At 38.9% G+C, this 26,833-nt stretch overlaps 1 protein-coding gene across 1 annotated transcript in view; it reads right to left on the reverse strand.

Moving 5' to 3' along the window:
• Positions 1-1,036: 1,036 nt before the first annotated feature.
• GLCE (glucuronic acid epimerase) overlaps positions 1,037-26,833 on the reverse strand; it is a 116,522-nt gene continuing 90,725 nt past the window's right edge. Inside the window, exons 2-4 of the mRNA XM_047074871.1 lie at positions 14,364-14,960; positions 10,886-11,131; positions 1,037-5,015 (exon numbers count right to left, since the gene is read on the reverse strand). Of these exons, the coding sequence (XP_046930827.1) occupies positions 3,991-5,015; positions 10,886-11,131; positions 14,364-14,946 (1,854 nt within the window). The 5' untranslated portion in view covers positions 14,947-14,960 and the 3' untranslated portion in view covers positions 1,037-3,990. The remainder of the gene's footprint in view (positions 5,016-10,885; positions 11,132-14,363; positions 14,961-26,833) is intronic.

A 26,833-nucleotide genomic window follows, 5' to 3' on the forward strand; every position in this document is an offset into this window, starting at 1 on the left:
AGTTTGGCTCTAAATAGCAAATCAAAGCAAGAGCAGCCTGAGCCCTCATCCAGACCAAGAACTGCTTGCAACCCGTGGCTGTCTCCCAACTGAGGATGAGAGAGAGAAAAAAGAGATGCCAAGGATGTGGAGTAGTAGCCTGTGCACCCATCAGCTAGAGAAGTTGCTTGGGGATCCACCGGTACTCCGTCATACAAACGGTGTGCAATGTGTCTAACCCAAAAGATAATGTGCAGGGAAACACAACATAAACCCGGACTGGTCTCTGGTTTTACGTGTATTTGGGAGGGTATATCGTTACTGAGAAGAAGGGACGGGCGGAGATTCAATACTGCTTATTGTTCTGGAGAAGAGGCAAGGACAGAAAATACAGGAAGGACAAACTTTCAAATAAATCTAAGTCAGACGAAATTGGTTACCAGCCTGAATCAGCATGGCAAAGGGCACCCTGATTTTGCTCGTTGCCCTTTCCTCTTCTTTGACTCGGCACCGGGAACTGAAGCCCCCAGGGAGGCACTGTCTCCTCCACAACACCTTTCCTGACCAACCACAGAGTCTGGCAGTTTACTTTTCTGAAACTGTTCTGTGGACACCGTGTCCCCCTGTACAATAAACCTCCCAGGGGTAAGACCCACGGGACAGGCCCTTCCCCACTTTGTCTTAAAGGGCCCGATACATGGGGCGCCTGGGTGGCGCAGTCGGTTAAGCGTCCGACTTCAGCCAGGTCACGATCTCGCGGTCCGTGAGTTCGAGCCCCGCGTCAGGCTCTGGGCTGATGGCTCAGAGCCTGGAGCCTGTTTCCCAGTCTGTGTCTCCCTCTCTCTCTGCCCCTCCCCCGTTCATGCTCTGTCTCTCTCTGTCCCAAAAATAAATAAACGTTGAAAAAAAAAAATAAAATAAAGAGCCCGATACATCTTTGATGAATATTTACTGCCTACTTGTCACCGGTTGAAGAGAAAATCCTCAGAAATCCACTTGCTGGGCTCAAAAAATCTTAGATTAGAGAAGGAAGAAATCTCCAGAGATATTCCTTTTAAGATAAAAACTTTATTTTACAATTTTATAAAGCAGCTTTACATTAAGCACAAACAATCCATTTACTTTGTATAGAAACAAAATACCTTTCCATCTGCAAAAAATCCAGTTTTGCTGTATAGAAAACTAACATGTGCACATTGTGCTTAAATTGCCAAGTCTGTACAGCTTTACAAAGGACCGCCCTTCAGAAGGGCGTCCTGTAAACACTTTATTGCATATTTAACACATGGCATCTAACCCACATGGACAATGGAGGAGAAACAAGAAAAACAATTACAACAAGGATGAAAATAGCAGCTTTCAGTGAAAGTTTGCACACCGACAAAGAAAAGGCCTCTGCCACATCTGGAAAGTTGTGCTTGTGTGTCACTTCTGTATTTGCTCACAGACACTGGGTGGTTTTTGGATGAAGCCTTTATGTACAATAATCCTAAAGGGCCAAACTTGACCTTTATCTGGAAACTTTTGGCTGGTTTTACAACTGAAGTGGCAATAGATTTAATTTAACATCAGAGCTAACTCAAGATGAATGCAAAAAAACAAAGACCCATTATCTTGAAACAAAGACAAATCAAAAGAAACAAAACAAAACTAAAATACCTTTCCCATTCTTCTAAGCTGAGAACAAGTAAACATTTCACATGGTTTAAAACCCTAGAAAACTCTGTAGGTGTTTCGGAACAAAAACGCAATCGATGGTCTTGGGCAGTGTTCCTCCACGTCTGCCCCGCAGATCACCTGCATGAGAATTATCCGAATGCTTGTCAAAAATGCAGATTCTCATGCTTCACGGGCAGATTTAGTGAGTAACCGGCATCTGAATTTCAGGAAGCTGCCAGGTGATGCTGAGGCACCCTGAAGTTTGAGAACCACCGGTATATGCTGGCGGGGCTGTCGCAGGTTCAACTCATCCTCTTAGAAAATTCTGGGATCACGAGAAAAATCAAGTTGCTGTTGCAACGTGGAAGGCAGTGTGAAACCAACAGCAATGAAACAGCAATGCCATTTCTAGATCAAAATGTCTTTCCTTTTTCAGTGGAAAAGGACAGCCACATCGTTAAGGCACTGGTATCTGTCACGGAAGCATACCATGCTGTTTTTGCTGATTCCCTTAGTCTGAAGTACCAGTATGCAAACACAAGGCAGAAGTCTGGACCGCTCTAGATAATAACAGAGAAGATGAAGTAAAAAGGGTTTCCAGATTGGAGAAAGTTTATTTTTTGAGCACTGAAATAAAAAAAAAAAAAGAAAAAAAAAAGAGGAGTCCAGATATTTTTGTTGAGACATCTGATGTAGAACTACAAAAGTCAAATGCTAGGGGGAAACTGAATAACCCGCAGCTCTTCTGTTGTGGGCAAAATAGAGTTGTGGCCACATAACTTGGGAGTTGAAGCTTACTTTTCCGTAATATCGTCTTCAGTGTAGATCTATATTGTTTTCTCGGCTCCTGCTCCCTTTGCCACTAATATATATACTTTGCCTTTATATTACACTCATACACATGTATACATTTTCTGACTTCTAAGTTGTGTTGGTAGGCTGAGTTCAATTTAAGATGCAGTATGTGGGCAAGTGCCCTCGTGGCTCTTGATGTACATTTAATACAGGTCACAGACAAATTGCAATGTGTTTGTCAGACTCAGTCTCCTGAAAGTGTGGGGTCTCGTATTTCAATCTGTGTAAGTTACAGTAGTGATTTGGTGTTCGTCACACACTAAAACAAAAACAGCAAAATCAACCTCGCTTGATATTGACAATGCCGGAAGCCCTCTAGCAGACACTGCCCGGGGTGTGAGGGCTGTGAACCTATTTATGTGAGGTATGGTGGGATATAAAACCAAAAGAAAGGTCTGGTTACACACGTACAGCGAATGTGGTAGCATCTACCCAATAGCTGAAATAATTTAAAATTAAAATTGCAAAAGAAAAACACTGATGTGCAGAGTCAATGGTCTGGAAAGTTGACAACCAAGAATGACCTAAAAGAAGGGAAAAAACCTGCTATGGTTCTTGTGTATAATATCTGACAGAGTACGTTTCTTTACAGAGGGGGAAAAAAACCCCTGGAAGGGCAGCGGGAGGGGACTAGCTCCTTAAAGAAAATTTCCAAAATGTCCCCCCAAAACAGATAAAACTCTCAAGTGTAGTCTGAAATGAAATACAGAATTCTAGACAGTGACAAAAAGAAAGCATCACAGGGGGAGTGGGGAGGGATAGACTGATTATCAAATCTTTACTGATTGTAGATCGAGTTTCATAAAACAGAGTAACATTTTTGTGATTTCTTGTGCAGTCAACAAGTTTCATTTTAGTTGTGCTTACATTATATAACTGTGAAGCCTGAACACTGGTTGTGTTTTTAATTTACATGTTTCAAGAAAACCATACATTCAAAATATTCTCCATATATAACAAATTCAACAAACGCAACACGAAATTTGCCCAGAAATTAATCTATAGAAAAGAAACATCATTTTAAAAAGTTGCACACAGTCCACTATTCAGGCTGCGAGTACACACTTACTGTATTACAGCACATAATTTTTTAAAGTTTGCTTCCAACATAAACATAAATAGTCACATTTTAAGAGAGGCCCATACTAAGTTTTCAGGTAAGCACTAGACAGCTGGCCACTAACAGCCACTTACCAGTGTCTTTCCCAAACCCAGAGGGATGGGACTATCTGTGGAACCGCAGAAGGTGATAAGCAAGGCAAAGTTAAACACCTTTGTTCAGCCATCGACTAACACTTTTCTGCTCCAAGGGCCACCGAGGTTTCAAAACACCCAACCCACAGAATGCAATGATCTCCGACGACTGGTTTCATTTATCACTTTGATGTAATCCACAAAAACCTAGTATACCACCTTTTAAAACGTGCCTATGCTCCGCTGACGTAGAGCCCATAGTTGTGTACGACAGAGGCTGAAAGACGATTTTGGTTCCGAGCTCTAGTTGTGCTTTGCCCTGCTGCCTTTAAGGTAGCTTTTCCACCTCTTGACAAACTCTTTGAAGATTGGGGACTCATCGATGGTGCTGAGTAGCTGCAGCTGATTGATGTGGGTGGTGTGGTAGTCCCAGCGGGCCAGGTTGGGGGCAATGCCAAGCATGAAGTGGCGGAGGTCATAGATGGTTCCTGACCCGGTGTCATACAAGGGGAGCATGGCTTTAAGGGATTCCATACCACGCTCATACAAGGACCTCGCTTCTTTCCCGAGTTTTTCCCCTGCAGTTTCTTTTAAGTCATACAGCCCAATTAAAGAATACATAAAGCCATTTAAAACGAAAGAGCTAGGTGTGGTGGGATATTCTTCATACCAGTCGTGTTTATTCATAAACACAGCCCTAACTCCATGCTGTTCTGACAGAAACTTGTAAGGGGCTGTTGCCCTTAAAGCTGAACTGAGGAATAAATGGTCTTTTGTTAATAGATAGGCCCTGACTAAGGTTGAAATGGCTTGCCCTTGGGCCATGGCCGAGTACCACCCTGGCTCTAAAGACTTGAACCCCTCCCCTAACTTACGGGTCACCATAATTGGCCAGCCACCTTTCTCATCCTGGTTCCTTACCAGCCAATCGCTGGCAGCGAAGAATGCAGCCATGTGGGCTGTGGTAGAGATGGTAATGTTGTCAAGGAATCCTTTCCCTTTTGCAATCAACCTAACCACCTTTTTGGGCATGATTTTGGTTGGCTTGACAGCTTTTGTGTTGGAAAGACCCACTCCTTTCCTGAGGTCAGTGACCAGGTCCCTTGTGACCGTGCTCCATGAAGTTCTAGGCCCAATGCCATAGTATATGTCTCTTTCTTTAAAAGCAATTAGCTGGGTATTTGAGACATAATGTACAGTGAAGAGCTGATTCTTTTCTGTGGTCTCTAGAACCACGGACACACTTCCATTTGTCAAGAACTTGAGGTCAAATGAAATAATAAAATCTTTTGTGTTCCCCAGTTGCAAGGATACACCTTCACTGGTTTCTGTAGGGGGAAAATATACCAACAAAGACTGGTTAGAATAAAAGCTCTTTGTATTAAAAATAAATCGCAATTCATCCTTGATAACCACTAACCATACAAAATTAGCATTTCGATATTTTGGTTAACCATATCATCATCATCATCATCATCATCATTTTACTGAAGCAACCAAAAACAAATGATACAATTGATGAGCCCATCCATGATGGCTCATGAGTTTCAGGCCTGTCTAGTTTATGTTAGCGGGCTAAGAGCAAATGATTAAGGTGTTGTTGATCAAACTGCCTTTTCTAGATCGAATGCTGGCTGATCGATAATCAATGGCTGCCCTAATATACCCATTCTATAAAGAGAAAAAAATAGCCAAAATAGGCTTAGCACATAATATTGTGAGACGTTAGAAGAATGGCTGCACATGAATTGAAATCTTTTAATCTAATTAACATTTAGTAAGTATTTACTATGTTCTAAGTGCTTTACTAGTCGCTTTTTTTTTTTTAAATGTTTTTATTTTATTTTTGAGAGAGAGAGACAGAGCGCAAGCAGGGAAGGGGCAGAGAGAGAGGGAGACACAGAATCGGAAGCGGGCTCCAGGCTCCGAGCTGTCAGCACAGAGCCCCACGTGGGGCTTGAACCCACAGACCGTGAGTTCATGACCTGAGCCCAAGTTGGACACTTAACCGACTGAGCCACCCAGGCGCCCCAGTGCTTTACTAGTCTTAACTCACTTAATCCTTGTAACAAGAACAGTGCTATTATTACTCTTACTTTATGGTTGACAAACTGAGACACAGGGAAGTTAAGTAACTTGCCTGATGTACAAAATGTGAAACTCAGGTTGCCTAGTTTGGCTTCACAATACACTTTTTTTTTTTTTTTTAAGTTTATTTTTAAGTAATCTCTATGCCCAACATGGGGCTCAAAGTCACGATCCAGAGATCAAGAGTTGCACACTCTGCCAACTGAACCAGTCAGGCTTCCCTTTACAATATACACTCTTAACTGCTGCTAACTGATGCTGAAAACGATAGGTTTGCTTCCAGATATCTGCTGGAGTTGTGAATAAAATTTCTGAAAATTAAGCAATGGGTTCACGTAGCCCACAAAAAGGGAGGGAAACTGGGGGAGGTCGAGGGGGAAGCATAGAATTAAAACCCCACAAAACCTTGTTTGAACTGTTACTCTACCACCTACTAGCTTTGAGATGTTCAAGACGATATAACTCTTTGAACCTCAGTTTCTTCGCATGTTAAATAATACTTTGCAAGGTAATTGTGAGGATTTAAAAAAAAAAAGATAGTGGCTTGGAACAAAGTAAAAATTGATAGTGATTATCATTATTATTACTCTGAAGCCACTGGCCTTCAGAGGCTGATAAAACAGTAACAGCTGTTTTATCTGGCAAATCATCAAATAAGAGATTTCTCTTGCGTATCTACAGTACAATGACAGCTGACTCCCAAAAAGTTGCCTTTCTGAATATGGCTGGTCTAGATCTACCAAGGAAAGAAACAGAGCATATTAAAGAGCAGCAGCAACACGACCACCACCACTAGCAAAAATACACGTACTGCATATTTTATATATGAATTTACATTCCCATGTGTTATCTCACAGGATCTTTATAATAATCTGAGGCCAGTAGAGCAGGAATTACTACTTCCATTTCAGAAACAAAGATATGGAGGCTTTGCAAGGTTAAAAGGTTTGCTCAGAGCCAAATGCCAATTCGTGGTAGAGTAGGGACCAGAAACCAGGGTTCCTGGACCCAAGATCAAAGACTATGAAAAAGAAATGGTATTGGAAATGGCATCCTCATGAGCATAATCGCTGGAAGAGTTATTTCTCTCAAAATAGCTACAGAATCAGATCTGCTTTGAGGAGTCCTTTGAAGAAATCTTCCGTATATCACCAGGGGCAAAGATGAAGTGTGGATTGATGATGGTGTATACAAGTGTAATTAGCCTGGAGAGCCCTAGCATGTGGAGCTGGCTGTTAAACTCTCCCAACACTGGACTCTACCAGTGTGGACATAATTGGTCCAGGGCTCTTAATTATTTCATTTGATGGAACAGACAATCATGCAAATTGTATAAGGAATGAGAACATCTTGATAGACTTACATGTCAAATGATGCTTTGAGTGACTTTTTTTTTTTAACTTTATTTTTTTATTTTTTAAAATTTACATCCAAATTAGTTAGCATATAGTGCAACGATGATTTCAGGAGTAGATTCCTTAGTGCCCCTTACCCATTTAGCCTATCCCCCCTCCCACAACCCCTCCAGCAACCCTCAGTTTGTTCTCCATATTTATGAGTCTCTTCTGTTTTGTCCCCCTCCCAGTTTTTATATTATTTTTGTTTCCCTTCCTTTATGTTCATCTGTTTTGTCTCTTAAGAGTCTTGAGTGACTTTTTAAAAAGGGATTTCAGAAGCATATTTCTAATAAAGATCCATTTTATCTGGAAAAATGTCAACATGCAATCTCTCTCTTTACTAGTTGTTTTCCTACATCTACGGTAAAATGGAATCTGATGCTCAATACAACATTCCCAAAACACTGCAGGATTCTGAATTGACTGACAAATCACTCAGGTTTAAATTATATTCAGCAGAGAAGATTGTCTTGAGTGCTTATTTTTTCATTCTTAGGGTAATGCCTCATTAATAAGACCATATTATTAAGTATGACCAATTCATTCTCATGAAACTGAATAACAGTGATCCATCTTTAGAAGTCCAAATGGGGGGCTCCTGGGTGGCTCAGTTGGTTAAGTGACTGACTTTGGCTTGGGTCATGATCTCACGATTTGTGGGTTCAAGCCCTGCATCGGATTCTGTGCTGACGGCTCAGAGCCTGGAGCCTGTGTCTGATTGTGTCTCCTTCTCTCTCTGCCCCTCCCCCACTTGCACTCTCTTTCTCAAAAATAATAGATAAAAACTTTTAAAATTTAAAAAGTCCAAAATGGGAGGAAGCTGAAGAATTATCTATTTTCCTCCCAGAATTCCCTTCTTTCACTTTATCAATACAAATCTAATGAAATGATATGGCCAAAATTACCTGATGTTTCACTATAACAGATTAGTTGATGTCATGGGATATAACCTTTAAAAAAAAAAAAGACTATTTTCCTAAAACGCTATCACCACCAGAGGGAGCTACTGAGCCACACAGAAGAAGAGAAGAAGTCCCAATTCCCAACACAAATCAATCAAACAAAAAAATGGCAGTCTTTACAACAATCTTCCAAGTCTTTTAATTCCCAATTTATAGATATACAGAGTGGTTACATAACCTGTCAACACCACTCGGAAGGATCCAAATGGTAGCAAAAGGGATGTGAGTGTGGTTGTGGCAACCACTCTGGAAATACAGCAGGCGAGGTCTGAGCTCTACTGAAGGTATTCTGTATCTAGAGATGCCTACTTTCAATCTATTAGTAGAAAGTTCTGGGTTTCCCATTTTTTGAAATCCATACTCGTCCTCTCTCTGAGCAGTTAAGCCTAGGAGTTACTATAAGTGTTTATTCTTGGTGTATGTGTCCTTTAGGCCAAAAAAGGATGATAAACACTTAAGAACAGTCTTTAAATCAATGTTTTCACATACAACACAAACCATCATCATTCATTCATTTTAATCCACAGACTTACTAAGCTCAGTGAGAAGAGGCCCTCCCTACTCAGAACCTTGAGGAACAGTGAGAGATAAGGGCCAGGCAGAACAGAAGCTCACAGGAAGTCTGAGAAAGAATGGCTGCACAGAGAGAGGGGAGAAAGTGAGGTCATGCAAATGAAGTGAAGAAAGTACATCAGGAAAGGGAAAGCTAATTTAATTTAATGGAGTATGACAGGTATAAAGTTTCAGTTCATTCAATTTTAAAATTAGGAAGAGGAACTCAAACATTATTCAACAAACAAAACAATAAAATATGATGTAGACCCATGTTCTGGTTCTTTCTTCTAGAGGATTTTATTTCCTTTCAAGGAAAAAAATTAAAGGCCCCAAAAGAAAAACTAAAAGGCCAACAGCATTCAGCCCCTGGTCCTCTGAGACTCACCTCATTGAGGCCAATGTTTCTATACACAAGTTCCAAATTCTTCTCAACAGGGATTCTCAGAATTTATCCCCCAGGAGGTCTATACCCTCTGAAAAGCCTCATCTCCCCATCCTGCGCTTCAAATACAACAGTCGCACTGCTTTGATTTCCTTCTCCCGTGCTGAGCAACAACTTCCATGTAACCCAACTCACTTGCCCTCATAACCTAGATCAAATACACCTCCACGCATGCCCAAGATAGCAAAACAAGGGCCCCATTCCCAGTTAGCACACTCCACCAACAAGGAGTTCCAACTGTGAGTAGCTTGTGTGCCACTGACAGAGTGACCGTCCCAGAGTTCTCTCCCCCCATATACTGAAAACCACCTTAGGAAGCAGTTCTATCTCTAGCTACGGGCTGCAGAATGAAGAGCTGACGTGAGGGTCCCTCACACAGTATGAGGAGACTTATCTTTTGTTATCACCCAGGGCATCCAAAGTGAGCAATGAAATCTACTGCTCTAAATAGAATAGAGTTCAAAAGAGCACTCTAGACAACTTCTCAACATTTGAGATCAAGATGAGAGCTGTTTCTCACCCTAATCCAGACAACATTATTAATTAGTGCAAAAGTAAGTTCCTTGGGTACATACAAAAACAAATGTCCTTTTGCTTAGTCTAATCATTTCCTGCTACAATAACCTCTTTGGTATCACAAGCTAAATACTCTTGAACATCTCCATGTACTTTCTCACCAGTCAAGCCTGTGGTTTTACAATAAGCAGAGATGCTCTGTGTACTGGAATATCACAGAATACCATAGGAGAAAAGAAGTTCTAGTCACAATAAAAACTAAAGGTCATTCATTATTTGCACTGCATTAAGCACTCATAAATCCATTACTTAAGGTCATCTAGAATGAGTAGATTTGTATTGTGGCTTTCAAGGTCTGTGAATTACACAGTCATCAATAAAGGACAAGGAGAGAATACAGAAGAGGTCTTATAACCTTTTCTCTCGTTTTATTTACCGACTGCAAGGTTGGTGGAAGGGGGGAATCAGTTCTGTTCTTGACAACATTTCCCCCATAGAGAATTAAGCCTGAGGTGCTAACTGAAATTATTTCATTGTCTTTTTAAGTAATCGACTCATTAATTCTCATGGATATTGATTAGAGGAGAAAAATACATTACATCCTAATTAATGAGACTGTCTTACTAAAAGGGGAAATGTTGCATAAAGTTAATTTGATTTTATAAATGATTTTATTAATGAAATGGTTTTATATGAAGTTTGAGACAATCTAGTACATTAACAAAACTCAATACGAGAAGCAGGCCTGGTTGCTAATGCTATAATATTTTGAAAAAAAAAAAACAAACAAAAAAAAAACATGCTGGTAAAAACCAGACAAAGGAAAGGATGGCTCTCTATAAAGAAAAATTTCTACCTTAATGCAAAACAGTTTAAAAGTTAAAGAATAAATGCTGCACTGAAATACTAAAATAAACCAATGAGGGTCCTTCCTATGGGACATAGATCCCTGGAAGGAGACACATACCATGTAGTAACCTGGATCTTAATATTCAATCTATGGCTTGGTTTTCCACGCAGTTTTTTCTTTTTTCTTTTTTTTTTTTTTAATAACCTTGAATTTTTAGCTGTTCTTTTTCTAGGGATTTCACTTGGGTGACACCATGTTTCTTTATATAGATACAATATAAAGGGTCTGCTAATGTGCTTTTTAAAACCATAAAAGCAATTTTAAAGGAGTTATCAGGTACCATAAATCAACATAAAATTAGCAGACACATATAATAATCATCACTTACCTGGAGTAATGAACTGCTTAACATTGGTGAATCTAGACTTATCAGCCACACTAGCCATAAAGCAGCCCTTTGGCACAGTCCAGTCATTCGGCTTGCTGTTTCTGTCTCTGTCTTCTGCTGTTTCATATACCTCTACGTGAGGGGGTTTCTCAGTTAGATTCTTGCTGTAATGACTCAACCCATATTGTGCAATCTGGATTGGGTAGAAATAGCCTTGAGGTCCCCATTGTGTAGATAAAGGTACACCTACAAAATAGAGAAACTAAATAAATAACCACATCTGGACATTTCCAAGCGTATTCTGAACAACGCTCTCCACTGCTTTACCTCTGGGGCACGTTATAGGGTTATCGGCAGCTTTAAAGCTTTGGTATTACGCTACTTTCAAAATGATTAAAAACTAGTAATGAGGCAATCAGACATGAAAAACAAAATCGAGGCTTATTCACTCTTGTTCAGTATTTGACAGACAGCAATGCAGTGTGGTAGAAAACCCTTTAAGAACTGATGTTTTACAGAGCTACAGACGTCCCGTTTTCAAAACCCCGTTTCATACATTCGTATTTTGTACAATTTAAATACAGGTAGATAATGTTACCACAGGTTTATCCTAAAATATTAACTCTGAAATTTTCTTACATGTTTGTACTTCACATTCAAGTTAGTAACCTACTCCTCTCTCTCTCCAATGTTAAGATGTGGTCTAACTATATCAGCTGATGGTTAAAGTATTTGCTTAAGGAGCCGGGTATGACCAGGCAACTTCAAGTATAAACGCAGTTTGCAATTCTTCTTCATATCCGGCATGTCAAAATGTGACTCTTGAGAATGAGGCGTGTTTTTTAAATGAGTTAAAGTTGTATATCTAACTAGAGATTTCTGACATAATTCATTAATGGATGATCTCTTGTAAAGTTCTAAGCAAAACTTTGAAATGTTTATTAGTGTTTATTTTAGTGATTCTACATGGGGAATACAATAATGCCACATTGCACAGAATATTGTATTGCTGCATCATGGTCTATGTGTTTAGAAATAAACTCCTTTCTGTAGTTCTAAAATAATTTGATCAACATCAGATGGACATAGCAGAAACCAAGAACCTACAAAACTGTATGTGTGATGTAGTTTCAAAACAGTTTAAGGAATTAGGAACTATAAGGGCTAAGAAACCTAGGCTACAGATATGCTTTTAATATAAAGACTGCATCATGAATTCGTGGGGACAAAAGATTATTCAATACATGTGAGGGGAAGAGTCTGAAATTATACCCTGACTTTGTACCATTTACCAAAATATAAATCAATTAAGCTGGCCTAAAAAGCTTAATGTAAAAAACCAAAACCCTAATAAAACTATTAAGAGAAAATACAGATGAACAGCTGACCACAATGTGGCAATGACTTTCTAACCATAAAAGTAAAAAAAAAAAAGTCTGTAAGTTTAGTAAATGAAACTAAAAACTTCCAAAACAAATCATAAGTAAGATGAAAGATAACCAAATTGAAGAAAATATCTTTAATAAGTGTAACAAAGTATTATTAACCTTACTATATATATATAAAAGTTCACATAAATATTTTAAAAGCCCACTTAATTACATTAGAGAAAGAGGGAAACAACATGAAGATCATTTTATAATGATTGAAAGCATATGAAAAAGATATCTGACCTCACTAATTGTTATAGAAAGCAAATCATGAGATCCTTTGTAAATAACAGATTAAAAAAGAAAAACCAATGTTCCTTGGGGCCCCTGGGTGGCTCAGTCAGTTAAGCATCTGACTTTGGCTCGGGTCATGATCTCACGGTTCGTGAGTTCGAGCCCCACACTGGGCTCTGTGCTGATGGCTCAGAGCCTAGAGCCTGCTTCAGATTCTGTCTCTCTCTCTCTCTCTCTCTCTCTCTCTCTCTCTCTGCCCCTCCCCCGCTCACACTCTGTCTCTCTCTCACAAATAAATAAACATTAAGAAATTAAACAAACAAAAAAACAATGTTCCTTACAGAAAAACAATAAAAACAAAAAACGATGTTCCACGATGTCAAGAGCTGGGTGACAAGTGTGCCCTCACACTCTGCTACTGGAAACATGAGTAGTTCAACCTTTTTTGGAAAGCAGTGTAACTAAATAGATCAACTTCTATTATTTGAATGACAGTTTATTTCCTAGGAAACTACTCTTAGAATATAATTAAAACAGCAAATGATTAACTATAAATATCTATACCATTATGTATAAAAGCAAAAAAAACTGGAAATGACCTAAGTGGCCAACTAAGGAGAAAGGCTGAATACATTACACATATCATGGCATATTCTTACTATGAATAGTAGTTGTTAAAATATTCGGTAAATATTTAATAACAAGGGGGAATAATCAATATATTTTAGATGAAAAAAGGAGAATATAAAATTGACTACACAGTATGATCTCAATTTATTTAAAAAAACAACAAAAAGATCGGGAAAACACATCAAAATATTAACAGCGGTTATGGGTGCTTTTTACTTTTTCTTTAGCATCCAAACATCTATTAATTTTATACATTTTACCTAATTTACATGAAAAGGTTTGACGATGGGTATCTCTGAAATCTCTAAGAAAACATTACCACCCTGGACACTGTGGTTAAGTATCATTACAACTATGTTAAAACACAGACCTAGGTACAAAGACCTCCAGAGAATATACAAAATGGTAATAATTATCTTGAAGTGGTATGAATATAAGTGAATTTGGCCCTTCCCTCTTCTGAACATTAGGTAAAGATATTATAAAAAACTTAAAATATTGTATTAAAATCACTTTTTAATAGAATGAAGAAAATAAAATAAAATAAAACTAAGCAAAGCAATCTGAAAACACACTAAGTTCTTTCCTCGGGTTAAATGATGTATTTTAAAGTCAAATTCAATTTGGCTTTCAGATCCATCTTAGGTTTGAAATACAAATTCCAAAATGTACTAATGACACTCATAACGGGCTCCTACTGCTTCAGGTTTTAAAGACAATATGCAATAGACTATAGGAGTGTAGCATAAAAGTTCCGAGAAAATGGTGTCTTGCTCTGAGGACTTTAAACCTCCATCCAGAGATGATATCTGGTTAATCTGGTAGCAAGACTGCATTGGTACACAGGTCTATTGGTCTCCTCTCATAGGGCACTAACTGCATATTTTAATGCAAAATTTTTGGAGATGCTGTGCCTCTACTTTAGAGGTGATAATTTTAGATTCTGAGGCGGGTTCGTGGAATAATCCTATTTGATCAGGTATCATCTTGCAGCCCCCATATCACATCATCTAGAATGATGCCTCAGGTTTAGACTTAACCCGGTCCTCCTTGCGAAGTCAGAGTGATGAATGGTCTCCTGACAGTAAGCTATGTATGTACTTGCTATATAATTAACACCTACAATTTCTTATTCCTCAACACAATCAAGATAGAAAAAGGCAGTGGAGCAGACAGATACCAACCTTCAACCCCACTTATGCACTTGACTCTGTCTCGGACTTCCACATTGTAGCCTTCAAAGGACATAAACACGCCATCAGGGTGATAAGGGGCTCTCTGTGCATAGACTTTGGAATAGCTATGAGAGAATTCAAACCGATCGTAGCCATCATACTGAACCACCTTTCCATATACGTCAAAATATTTCTCTACCCAAGTGAATGGAAGAAAGACTTCATTCCCCTCTCTTCTCCCTTTAATTGTGTGTTCATCATTTATGAGACAGTCAATTTCTTCGTATTTGAGCCCTAACACCTTGCTTCCCCCATTGCTGTTGAAGCTCCCAACAACAGGGGGTGCTTTCTGCTGTTCCTGAGGGAATGCCTCCTCAGACTGCTTGGCCATGTGGTTCACATAGTTGTTACTCTCAGATGCTGCTGCTCTTTTTTCTAATCCATCCACTCTGAAGCCACTACTCAAGTGCCGTGGAAACTGGATCGCTTTATCGCTGGAACATTTATTCCACAAAAGTACCGTGACCAAAGTGAAGAGTGTGCAGATGATAATCAAAGTCTTATAGTTGACCCGAGCTGCCAAGCAACGCATATTTCAGACCATACCTATGGAGGCAAGAAGAAAAATTCATGCAAAGCTGTACTGCAGACATTTCATAGGATAAGGTTTTCCTCATTTTTTTTATATTGAACCACATTAGGGCAATTTTATTCACTGCAGTAATCTGATCAGATTTAAAATGACTAACTCAAACTTCTCAGCAGAGACAAAGAAAAGGCAAGAGGAGCTTCCCCCTCTTAAAATACTTAGCATGATCCTCTAAAGTAGAGATTCTCAAACTTTCTGTTTGTGGCTCTCTTGGTATCTTACTAATTATTTCAAAGTCCCTAGGCCAAAAGAAATACCTGACAGTTCCATTTATTAAGTCCTTGGGCCCAAATAACTTAATACATTATTTTTGTCTCAACAAGTTAGTAGCTGTCGGAAAAAACACAGTGGCTTTTGTAAAGGTAAACACTGATATCCATGCTGCCAAACCCAGCAGTGAATTTTCGGTGCCCCTCCTACTTGCTCTGTCGGCAGCATGAATAGTCAATGACTCTTTCCTACTGGAAACACTGTCTTCTCATGGCTTCCGGGGCACCATCCTCTCATGGATTTCCTTGTACACACACCAGTGGCTGCTCCTCCTCAGTCATCTCTGACCATTCTTTCTCATCTCCCTGAACCGTAAGTGTTAGCGTGCCTTAGGGTCTCAGGCCTCATACCTCTTCTTGACCTCTATTCACTCCTAGGCGATCTCACCCAATCCCATGGCTTTAAATACACTTTATATGCTAACTACTTTCACAATTTCCTCTCTAAGCCAGAACTTTCTCCAGAACTGCAGGCACATACATCTCAGTACCAATCCAAGTAGCTGACATCTTTACTTGGAGACCAAATGAACTTTTGAAACACCCCCAACTTAACTCCTCATCTTTCCCCCCATCTGTTTCTCTTTTCCTATTGCTCAGGCCAGAAACCTCTACTCCTTTCTTGCTCACCCCATATCCAATCAGTCAGGAAATGCTGTTGGCTCTACCTTCAAATTATACCCAGAATCTGACCTCTTTTCACCAACTCCACCATTACCACCACATCAGAGCCACTGCCATCTTTCACTTAGAATACTACAATGATGTCCAAACTGGTCTCTTCTTATTTCTATCCTTGCTCTATTATTCTACCCCAAGTCTATTCTCAACATAGCCATTAGAATGATGCTTTTTTTTTTCCAGTTTATTTATTTTGAGAGATACAGAGATAAAGTGAGTAGGGGAGGGACAGAGACAGAGAGAATCCCAAGCAGGCTCCGCACTGTCAGTGCAGAGCCCGATGTAGGGCTTGAACTCACAAACCACGAGATCGTGACCTGAGCCGAAGTCAAAAGTCGGATGCTTAACTGGCTGAGCCGCCCAGGTGCCCCAGAATGATGCTTTTAAATGTAAGCCAGATCATGTCACTCTAGTCACAATGGGAAAAGAATCTGATGCTGTTGCCCCTGCTGGCCATATAATATACTAGCCAGTTGTGACTGCAATTAAGTAGTCCCGAATTACCTGTTGCTGAGGTCACTGGGAACTATGGGAAATTATGGGATTAGTCTCCTTAGTGTTTGCTACAGTAGCTCTAGAATTCATTTTATGGTGTAAATCCACAACTACTTATTTTACTGTTTGAAATTATTCATCCCCTTTTTTCTTTCCACAAACCCTTTTGGGAGCGATGAGATTTTTTATGTTATTATTATTTTTTTAATGTTTATTCATTTTTGAAAGACAGAGAGAGAGAGGGCACAAGCAGGGGTGGGGCAAAGAGAGAGGGGGACACAGAATCAGAAGCAGGCTTCAGGCTCTGAGCTGTCAGCACAGAGCCTGATGTGGGGTTTGAACCCATGAACCGTGAGATCATGACCTGAGCTGAAGTTGGATTCTTAACCCGACTGAGCCACCCAGGTGCCCCACAATGAGATTTTTTTTAAAAAACCCCAAAATGAAAATGTTTAATGAGAAATTACACAATAATTTTTTATTTTTTAAAGAAAGGTGATGGTGAGGGGCACCTGGGTGGCTCAGTGAGTTAAGCATCTGACTTTGATTCAGGTCATGATCTTAATGGTTTGTGGGTCTGAACCCCTGCATCTGGCTCTCTGCTGTCAGCACGGAGCCTGCTTCAGATCTTCTGTCCCCCCGCTCTCTCTGTTCCTCCCCAGTTTATGCTGTCTCTCTCAAAAATAAATAAATTAAAAAAAAAAGAAAGCTGATGGTGCATGTGTAATTCCCTATCTATCTATCTATCTATCTATCTATCTACAGCTTGAATTCATGACCCCAAGATCAAGAGTCACATGCTCTACCAACTGTGCCAGCCAGGCACCCTCACTCATTTAATTCCAAAAGAAGGTGCCTTTGAGTTCTTATGTGTCTAAAATCAACTTCAGTTTGCTCTCTCCTTTGATTTATAGTTTGGCAAGATATAGAATCCCTGGCTACACATTATTTTCTTTTGAAAAGTTGTAGGCAATGTTTCATTGTCTTAAAGCATTAAGAACTACTGATGAGAGGGGCGCCTGAGTGGCCCAGTTGGCTGGGTGTCCAACTCTTGGTTTAGGCTCAGGCTCACGATCTCGCAGTTTGGGAGATTGGGCCCTGTGTCGGACTCTGCACTGGGAGCACGGAGCCTGCGTGGGATTCTCTCTCTCCCTCTCTGTCTGCCCGGCCCTTGCTCACTCTCTCTCAAAATAAAGAAATAAACTTAAAAAAAAATTTTTTTTTAAGAATTACTGATGAGAGGTTTGATTTCAGTTTGATACTTGTCACTTTGAACATGAATTTCCTCTGGATCTTTTATCTTTAGAATTCTGCAGCTTCCCAAGAATGAATTGCATTATGATATTTGACTCACTATTTCAGCACTTGTTGTGCCCTTTCCATCTGAAAACGTGTGTTCTCCTATTTTTGTTTAATGCGTGAAGTTCTCTTCCTACAGCCCTGAGTATATTAGAGTTCCTTTCTGGTTAAGTTCTCTCTGATTAGCTCTATTTTCTCCAGTAGCAATTTTTCTGGTTATTTTAGTCTTTCATGCCATCAGTTTTCCTCACATGCCTGGTGATCTTTGGTTACTCATTCGCATTTACATCTGAATGATTCATTTTAGCCAACACAGATTTCCTCTTATCATTGTGAAGATGGTTTGATTTCTGGTCGGACTGCTCTCCTGAGGAGGGCTCTGTGTGGGGTAGGTACAGGCTGACTGGCAGTGTTCCTTTAGGATGCATGGGTGGGGACCAGCAGACCCGCTAAATACCAGAATAAAGATGGCTTTTTTTCCCTTTTGTTCTGGAGATATAGCTTGTACTTTAAAAGCCTTAGCTTTTCCCAATTTCTCTAAACAAAATCTGTTTGATGTCTTGCCTGGGGTTTGTGCCTGCTATCAATAGTCTAAGTGCAGGGAGGAGAGCGGTAAGGAGAAATGAGAGCCTTCTAGTACTCGAGCAGAGACCCAGAAATCTGTTCAATTACCACTCTTTGGTAGCCTTCCTATTTATTGTTATTGGTTTCTTCATTTCTTATTTCTATACATTTTATTTCAGTAGGGCATCAAGAGGGAAAGTAGGCAAAGATAGGGTTTTGGTCCATCTTGGAAATCATACACAGATTTAAGAGCCAGAATCCAGTAACACTTTATCATCCACATTATTACTATTAGAAAATGTACTGAATGCTAAAAAACCAAAGCGTGGTACAAGCGAACCTTTAGAAGTCATATATTTACAAAGGATTTCCTTGTATTATAGTACCAGCAAACCAGCACACTAAATGGCGTTTATTTTTAAAAAGAAGTCCTTTGTTAAAAACACTTATGTGTCAACATTTCAATCATCTGTCAGTTCTACCTAACATTTAGACCAATTAAAATAGAAATATACAGATTTTATCCCATCTTTGAGAAGTGCCCCTTCCTTCACGACTCAAATGAGAGTAAACCTGCCTATGGAAGTAAGCTACCATTATAATGAGATGCATCATGGGAAAATATGGAAAAAATAAAAATAAAAAACTTTCAATAATCTTTACGCACAGATTTTGTTATCTGATCCCATTCTTTAACAAAAGCAGTGAGGGCTTCTTAGAGAAACGGATGATTCCAGGTGTAGGTCCTTGTCATGCCAGAAAATAAAGAAAACTTAAAAGTATCAATGGGTTCATAATCCAGGGGATCAAAAAAAAAGCAGTAGGAGAAAGATAAAATGAGATTAGAAACACCGATAATGTTGAAACTGAAAGATATGTTGAAGGTTCACTACATTATTCTCTATACTTTCGTTTGTTTGAACATTTCTGTTAAAGAAAAAGAATAGTATCATAGCAAAAAATACAAGACAAGAATCACCCTGAAAGGTCCCTTTCCCCATTAGTCAAAGCTGTGAGAATTATGACTGATCACAACTGAAACACACTGAAACCAGAAAAATCTGAGCCTACAATGATACTCAAAAAGGAGAAAGCCAGAAAAAAACACTAATGTCATCTTCTGACTGGGCTGGTGAAAACTGGTAACTAAATGAAAGAATTTATTTATCTATCTGGCCTTGTAAGAGAAGAAGTCAGTAGCCCCAGATAATAAAGAATTCTGTTACAGAAAAAGGGTGGCTAATGATGTAGAAGAAAATTTTTTAAAACATCAGAAAATTTGCATTGTGATCCCTCACAAAATTTACTAATTTAGACAAGTATTATATTCAGGTATATGTTTGACAGGAACCTAGTGATTCATATTACTCAAGGTAACACCAAATACATTATTTTCTAGTAGCAAGAGGAAAAAGTTGAGACTCTACAATGAGGGGATCAGATTCATTACCCTAACTCAGTACTCAAATGCAGTCTCATTAATGCTGACTCATCCAGATACTGTGGCTTTTGATGAGTTAAAAGAAAAAGTAAATAACCTATTATATATCCCAGCTAAAAATGTTTAACATGATCTCTAGGCTTTACAATTTGACTTGTAACTAATAGGATATACAAGAGACAGAGGAACAAATTAAATGCAGATGCAACCAGACAAATCTAGAAGGCAGGACGTCCTGCAGGAGAGCTGGCCCTGTCCCTTTAATAAGCCAGTGGTATGAAAAGAAAAAGGGGACTAGGTCAAATTTTTGGGGATATGACAACCAGATGTGAGACACAGTCCCTCCCTGGGAAATCAGACTGTGGACTTGATAAGACATGAAGACAGAAGAACATACAGAGATTGTAAACTGGAAAAAGGAGGTTAGAAACAGCACACACAGAATGATCTCACTTTAGTAAACAATGCATACATAGGTCTTTATTTTCTCATTTCCCATGAATATATTTACTGGTTTTTTTTTAAAGCATTAAAATAGAAAATTAAGGTCAAAGCCACTTTTGTTAAAATACTAAAGTAAATCTAAAATTTAACTTTAAAAATGTCTACAAATATACAGTTTTCGAAATAGGCATGGACGTCTCTTCAGGCGAGAGGGGAAATATGGGAAAAAGAAGGAAGATGGAAAACAAGAAAACCCTGAGTACCGACATGCACTATTTATTAACTACTAAATAGATTTACCTAAAGGTAAACATGATGATTTTATTATATAGTGTTGTTCAGATTATAGAAAACTAAGCAGAAACTTCAAAATTTCAGAAAGTATACTGCACTGACATTTTGCTAGTGCAATAACAACGGTACTTGTAACAGCCCAAACCAGGGTTTTCTGCTGATTGTTAAGCTTCCTACTTACTTTAAAGCTTTTGCCACATCTATAAACCAGATTAACCTTTCAAGTTAAAAAAAGAAAAAAAAGTTTTAAACAAATCAATAAATTCCAAAACCTTGAAACCTCATCTACTGCAGGTCCTAAAGATTTATTTCATTAGAAACATTATCCAATAAAAATTGGTTTTAGTACCTTTGGAGATCTAAAACAGAAAATAACATTCAGTAAGCATCATAAAGAAACGGGAATAATTTCTCTGCAGAAATGGTTAAAAATTAGGGAACACAAAATATGACTTAGTTTTCCTTTGGGAAAGCAAATTGTTCTCTTCTAAAACGATTTGCAATTCTAAGAACTCTTGTGTGATACTTTACTGAAATTAAATTCATTTTTCTAACTGAATATTTCAAGTAACCAAGTCATTCAGTAAACATTAAATCATGGATATCACCATGAGTTTTTAAAATATGAAGGTCATATTTCAGATAAGAACATTTAAATAAATTTGTAGAAGATTTCATTGAAAGAAACTTTCTTCCTCTGAATAATGCAGACCAAGGCTTGCCTGATCATTATTTTCTCTTATTTACTCACATATCTAACAATTTGTATTTCTCTGGTGCCAAGTAAATAGGAAGAAAAGTAGTTGTGCAATATATAAACTAACTGACTTGTTCAATCAGCATCTGTTCAGCACCTACTATGTAGCAGGTGAGGCACTACTTCTGTCCCTAAAAGCCAGATTACTGGGAGATATGTGCACAAAAACGATAATGCTGAGATACCAACCGAAAAAAGTTACACAGGATCCTACACAGAGGAGGAGGCCTGTAATTCTCCCTTAATGTTTTAAGGTGTTAAGGAAAGCTTTAAGGTGGAATGAATAGAATACTCACAACTAAGCATACTCCCAGATCAAGTACCTGAACTTGCCATGCCCTCTGCCTGGCACCGTTTCCCCAGATATCATTTGGCTTGCTCCCTTACTTCTTCAGGTCACTGCTTAAGTGTTAATGTATCAGAGAGGGCTTCCCTGACCACCTTATCTAAAACAGCACTTCTTACCCCAACATTCTCTAGGTCTTTACTCAGCTTTACTCTTCTTAATAGCATTTATCATACTTGATATCATACATATTAAGCTTATTATCCATCTCCGGAATCTAAGTTCCATGAGGGCTGGGTTTCGCTTCTCTTGGTCACTGCTGGATCACCAGTGCCTAGAAATATGTCTGCTTCACACTAGGCATTCAATAGAGATTTGCTGAATGAACAAATATTGTTAAGTATGCAATTTTAAAAAATGATAGACAACTTTGTTTTCTTTCCCATATTTGGGTATTCTGAAATCATAATCCAAATAAAAATGAATGTAACTGAGACAACAGAATATGGACTGTGATGCTGTATACTGGCCAACTCTTTAAAATAGATTTACAACTTAATTACTCCTGTTAGAAATGTTCCATCTGTTTACTGCTTGATAGACCAAGACTTAAATTACACAGTCAAATGGTTAAGTACTCTGTGACAGCTCTAACACAAAAGAGAAATGCCTAATATTTTTCGTGGTCAGGACTCTTCCAGTAATGTAAAACAGTATTCTCACTATAAAGAACAAAGTGAGAAGGTAACTTTGCCATCCTATTTTTTAAAAATATCAAAGTTAAGGGCGCCTGGGTGGCTCAGTCGGTTGAGCATCCGACTTCGGCTCAGGTCATGATCTCGCGGTGTGTGAGTTCGAGCCCCACGTTGGGCTCTGTGCTGACAGCTCAGAGCCTGGAGCCTGCTTCCGATTCTGTGTCTCCCTCTCTCTCTGCCCCTCCCCTGCTCATGCTCTGTCTCTCTCTGTCTCAAAAATAAATAAAAACATAAAAAAAAAATTTTTTTAAATATCAAAGTTAAAATAATCTCTGATACAACTGGCTCACGATGCTTCAAGTAAGATTATACCTCTAGGCAAATATCCCCAAGAAATTGAGTAGGGGGTATGCAGTACACAGGCATACCTTGGAGATACTGTGGGTTAGGTTCTAGAATACTGCAATAAAGCAAGTATCAAAATACAGCAAGTCAAATAAGTTTTTTATTTCCTAGTGCATATAAGTTTAATAGAGTACCTTGTTTAATAGACTAATATGCTAAATAGACTATAACGCAGTCAATATATTAAGTGTGCAACAGCATTGTCTAAAAAAACAATGCACATACCTTAATTTAAAAATAATGCTAAAAAGTGCTAACCATCATATAAGCTTTCAGTCATAATCTTTGTACCGGTGGAGGGTCTTGCCTCGATGTTGATGGCTGATCAGGGTGGTGGGTGCTGAAGGGCAGGGTGGCTGTGGCAATTTCTTAAAATAAGACAACAGTGAAGTCTGCCGCATTGATGGACTCTTCCTTTCACGAATGATTTTTCTGTAGCATGTGATGCTGTGTGATAGCATTTTCCCCACAGTAGAACTTCTTTCAAAATTGGGAGTCAATTCCCTTAAACCCTGCCACACTGCTTTATTAACTTACTTTATGTCATATTCTAAATCCTTTGTTGTTATTTCAACGGTCTTCACCAGAAGTAGATTCCATCTCAAGAAACCGCCTTCTTTGCTCATCCATAAGAAGCAACTCCTCATCCGTTGCTAAGTTCTATCCTGAGACTGCAGCCATTCAGCCCCATCTTCAGACTCCACTTCTAATTCCAGTTCTCTTGCTATTTCTACCACACCTGCAGTTAGTTACTTCCTCCACGCAAGCCTCGAACTCTTCAAAGTCCTCCATGAGGGTTAGAATCCACTTCTTCCAAACTCCTGTTAATGTTGGTATTTTGACCTTTTCCCAAGAATCATGAATGCTCTTAATGGCATTCAGAATGCTAAATTCTTTCCAGAAGGCTTTCAATTTACTTTGTCCAGATCCATCAGAGGAATCACTACAGCAGCTATAGCCTTTTAAAATGTATTTCTTAAAATAATAAGACTTACAAGTTGAAATTACCCCTTGACCCATGGGTGGTAGAATAGTTGTTGTGTTCGCAGGCATGAAACAACACTAATCTCACTGTATACTTCCATCAGAGCTCCCAGGTGACCAGGTGCAACTGTCAATGAAGTTATATTTTGAAAGGCATCTTTTTGTTCCAAACAGCAGGTCTAAACAGTGGCCTTGAATACAAAATTCAGTAAATCGTGTTGTAAATAGATGTGTTGTCATCCAGGCTTTACTCTTCTATATAGACCATAGGCAGAGTAGATTTAGCATAACTGTTAAGGGCCCTAGGACTTTCATAATGGTAAATGACCACGGGCTTCAACTTCAGGTCATGAGCTGCGTCAGCCTCTAACCAGTCAGCCAGCCTGTCCTTTGAAGCTTTGAAGCCAGACACTGACTTCTCTCCAGCTATGAAAGTCTCAGATGGCATCTTCTTCCAATATGAGGCTGTTTCATCTACGCTGAAAACCTATTGTTTACGATAGCCAACTTCCTTAATTATCTTAGCTGATATTCTGGATAACTTGCTGCAGCTTCCGTATCAGCACCTGCTGCTTCACCTTGCACTTTTATGTTATGGAGACCTTTCCTTATACCTCATGAACCAACCTCTACTCGCTTGCTCCAACTTTTCTTCTGCAGCTTCCTCACTTCTCAGCCTATGTAGAATTGAAGGGTTAGGGCCTTCCTCTGGATTAGGCTTTGGCTTAAGGAAATGTTGTGCCTGGTGTGATCTTTGTTTCAGACCACTAAAACTTTCTCCGTATCAGCAATAAGGCTATTTCGCTTTCTTATCACTCTTGTGTTCACTGGAGTAGCACTGTTAATTTCCTTAAAGAGCTTTTCCTTTGCATTCACAATGTGGCTGTTTGGCGCAAGAGGCCTAGCTTTTAGCCTCTCTCTGCCTTCAGTGTGTCTTCCTTACTGGGCTTAATCATTTCTAGCTTTTGATTTAAATGAGAGATGTGTGCTCTTAACTTTCACTTGAACACTTAGAGGCCATTGCAAGTTTTTAATTGACCTAATTTTGATATTGTTGTGTCTTAGGGAATAGGGAGGCAAGGAGAGGAAGAAAGAATGGCCAGTCCATGCAGCAGTCAGAACACATGCAACATTTATTAAGTTTGCTGTCTTATATGGGCAGGGTTCATGGAGCCCCAAAACAATTATAATATTAAGATCAAAGATCACCATAATAAGTAGATAACATTTAAAATATTGCAAGAGTTACCAAAATATGACACAGAGACAAGAAGTGAGCGAATGCTGCTGAGACCCACAGACTTGCTCGATGCAGGGTTACCACAAACCTACAGTTTGTGAAAAACAAAACAAACAAAAAACCAAAACTGCAATATATGCGAAGCGCAATAAAGCGAAATGCAAAATGAGGTATGCCTGCCTATATTACATGATTCACATTTTACAGATGAAGGGACTAGGATATCATAGCCCACAAGAGATTCACTAAAGAGGACAGGAACAAAGCCAAGAGAGATGAGAACTTAAACATGGTTAAACATTGTGTTCTTTCTTATTTTACGGATGATGAAACAAACAGGCCTTGTAATGTTAAATAATTTACCCTAAGTTACATGATTATTTGATGGTTCACTTGAAATCTGAGCTCAAGTTTGTTTGTCTGACTCCCAACCCTGTGCTCTGACAGGTCATAAGGTATCTTTGAGCAGTTATACATTATATTTCAGAAGCTGAATACTATGCTTCCCCAGAAGATATTCTAATTTATAACAGGTTACCCCATTGTGAATTGAACTCGGCCATCAATGGGTCTTATTCTAGACAGAGCTGAATTTTGATCTTCAATCAATAATTTGCATCGGTAAAATACAATTTTAGGAAAAGTTATTCTAAAAGTTTATTAGTATTTTTGAATGAAACTACCAGAATTTTGAATTTTCTTCAAATCTAACAGTATAATTATATGACATATTAATATCAGAATAGAAATGAGTCAGAATTATGAATATTTATGTATATATCATCCAATAAAGCTATCTGCTCTCCACATTAGAATAATTAAGCCCATGAAAATAGGATCCCCACTGCCCCCACAAATCTAGCAACAGCTCACAAATGCATTACAATACCTCATCTCTGCTAATAATTATTATGATGTACTGGGATAACTTGTCCAAGCAAAACCTTTCTCTAGAGATAGGAATGGAGCTTAGTAACAGTTTTATCAGTCCACGTTAGTTTGAGGCTCTGAGAATAACGTCGTAAAAACCCCAAGGTGGCAGTATATAAGAAGTGTAACTAGCATTAATATAAGAAGTTAGAGTACAGGGGCACCTGGGTGGCTCAGTTGGTTAAGCATCCGACTTCGGCTCAGGTCATGATCTCGCAGTCCATGGGTTTGAGCCTCGTGTCATGACAGTTCAGAGCCTGGAGCCTGCTTCCGATTCTGTGTCTCCCTCTCTCTCTGTGCCCCTCCCCTGCTCTCGTTCTCTCTCTCTCTGTCCCTCAGAAATAAATAAACGTTAAAAAAAAATTAAAAAAAAAAAGAAGTTAGAGCATAACAAAGTAGAAATCTTAAGTCTTATTGGGCATCATGGCTGTGTTGTGGCCCAGAAAGAAGAGAGAAAGGCAAAAGAAGGGCAAAAGAGCATATCTCTCAGTAGAACGTCTTACCCACTTATGGGAAGTACTCCACAAATATTAAATCAGAAAGGGCCTAATTCAGTCACACTGATCTAGTCACAGTGTTTATGGTTGCATACATTTTCAATTTAATCTATTGGCTTGTGTAACCTACATGGCAACCTAGTCTTCCCACAGTCTATAGCTTGTGCTAAAAATTATCACTAACTAGCAATCACTGATGGGTAGGTCAGTCATGCCACCTCATCTATCCTTAAACCTTCATGGGACATACTTAGGCTTAAAACAAACAAACACCAAATTACATTTGAATGATAAAGGAAGTTTGCTGATTTTTGAGGGGGTAGGGGGAAAGGCTACAGGGAAAGGAAACATTTAAAGACCAGGTTTACTATATGCCAGGTGCTATACATATTTCAGTTACTGAAATCAAACCCTAAGCAGGAGGAGTTCTTGTTATCACCATCATATAGCTGAAGAAACTCTACAGAAGACAAATTATTAGCAAGCACACAGTGGGATTTAAACCTAGATTTATCTGGCTTCAGAGTGTTAGGTTCTTCTTATCATACC

Source organism: Lynx rufus, unplaced genomic scaffold (genome assembly GCF_022079265.1).
Source record: "Lynx rufus isolate CCGP_SWC_20201006 ecotype Redwood Valley unplaced genomic scaffold, mLynRuf1.p SCAF_13, whole genome shotgun sequence".
Lineage (NCBI taxonomy): Eukaryota > Metazoa > Chordata > Mammalia > Carnivora > Felidae > Lynx > Lynx rufus.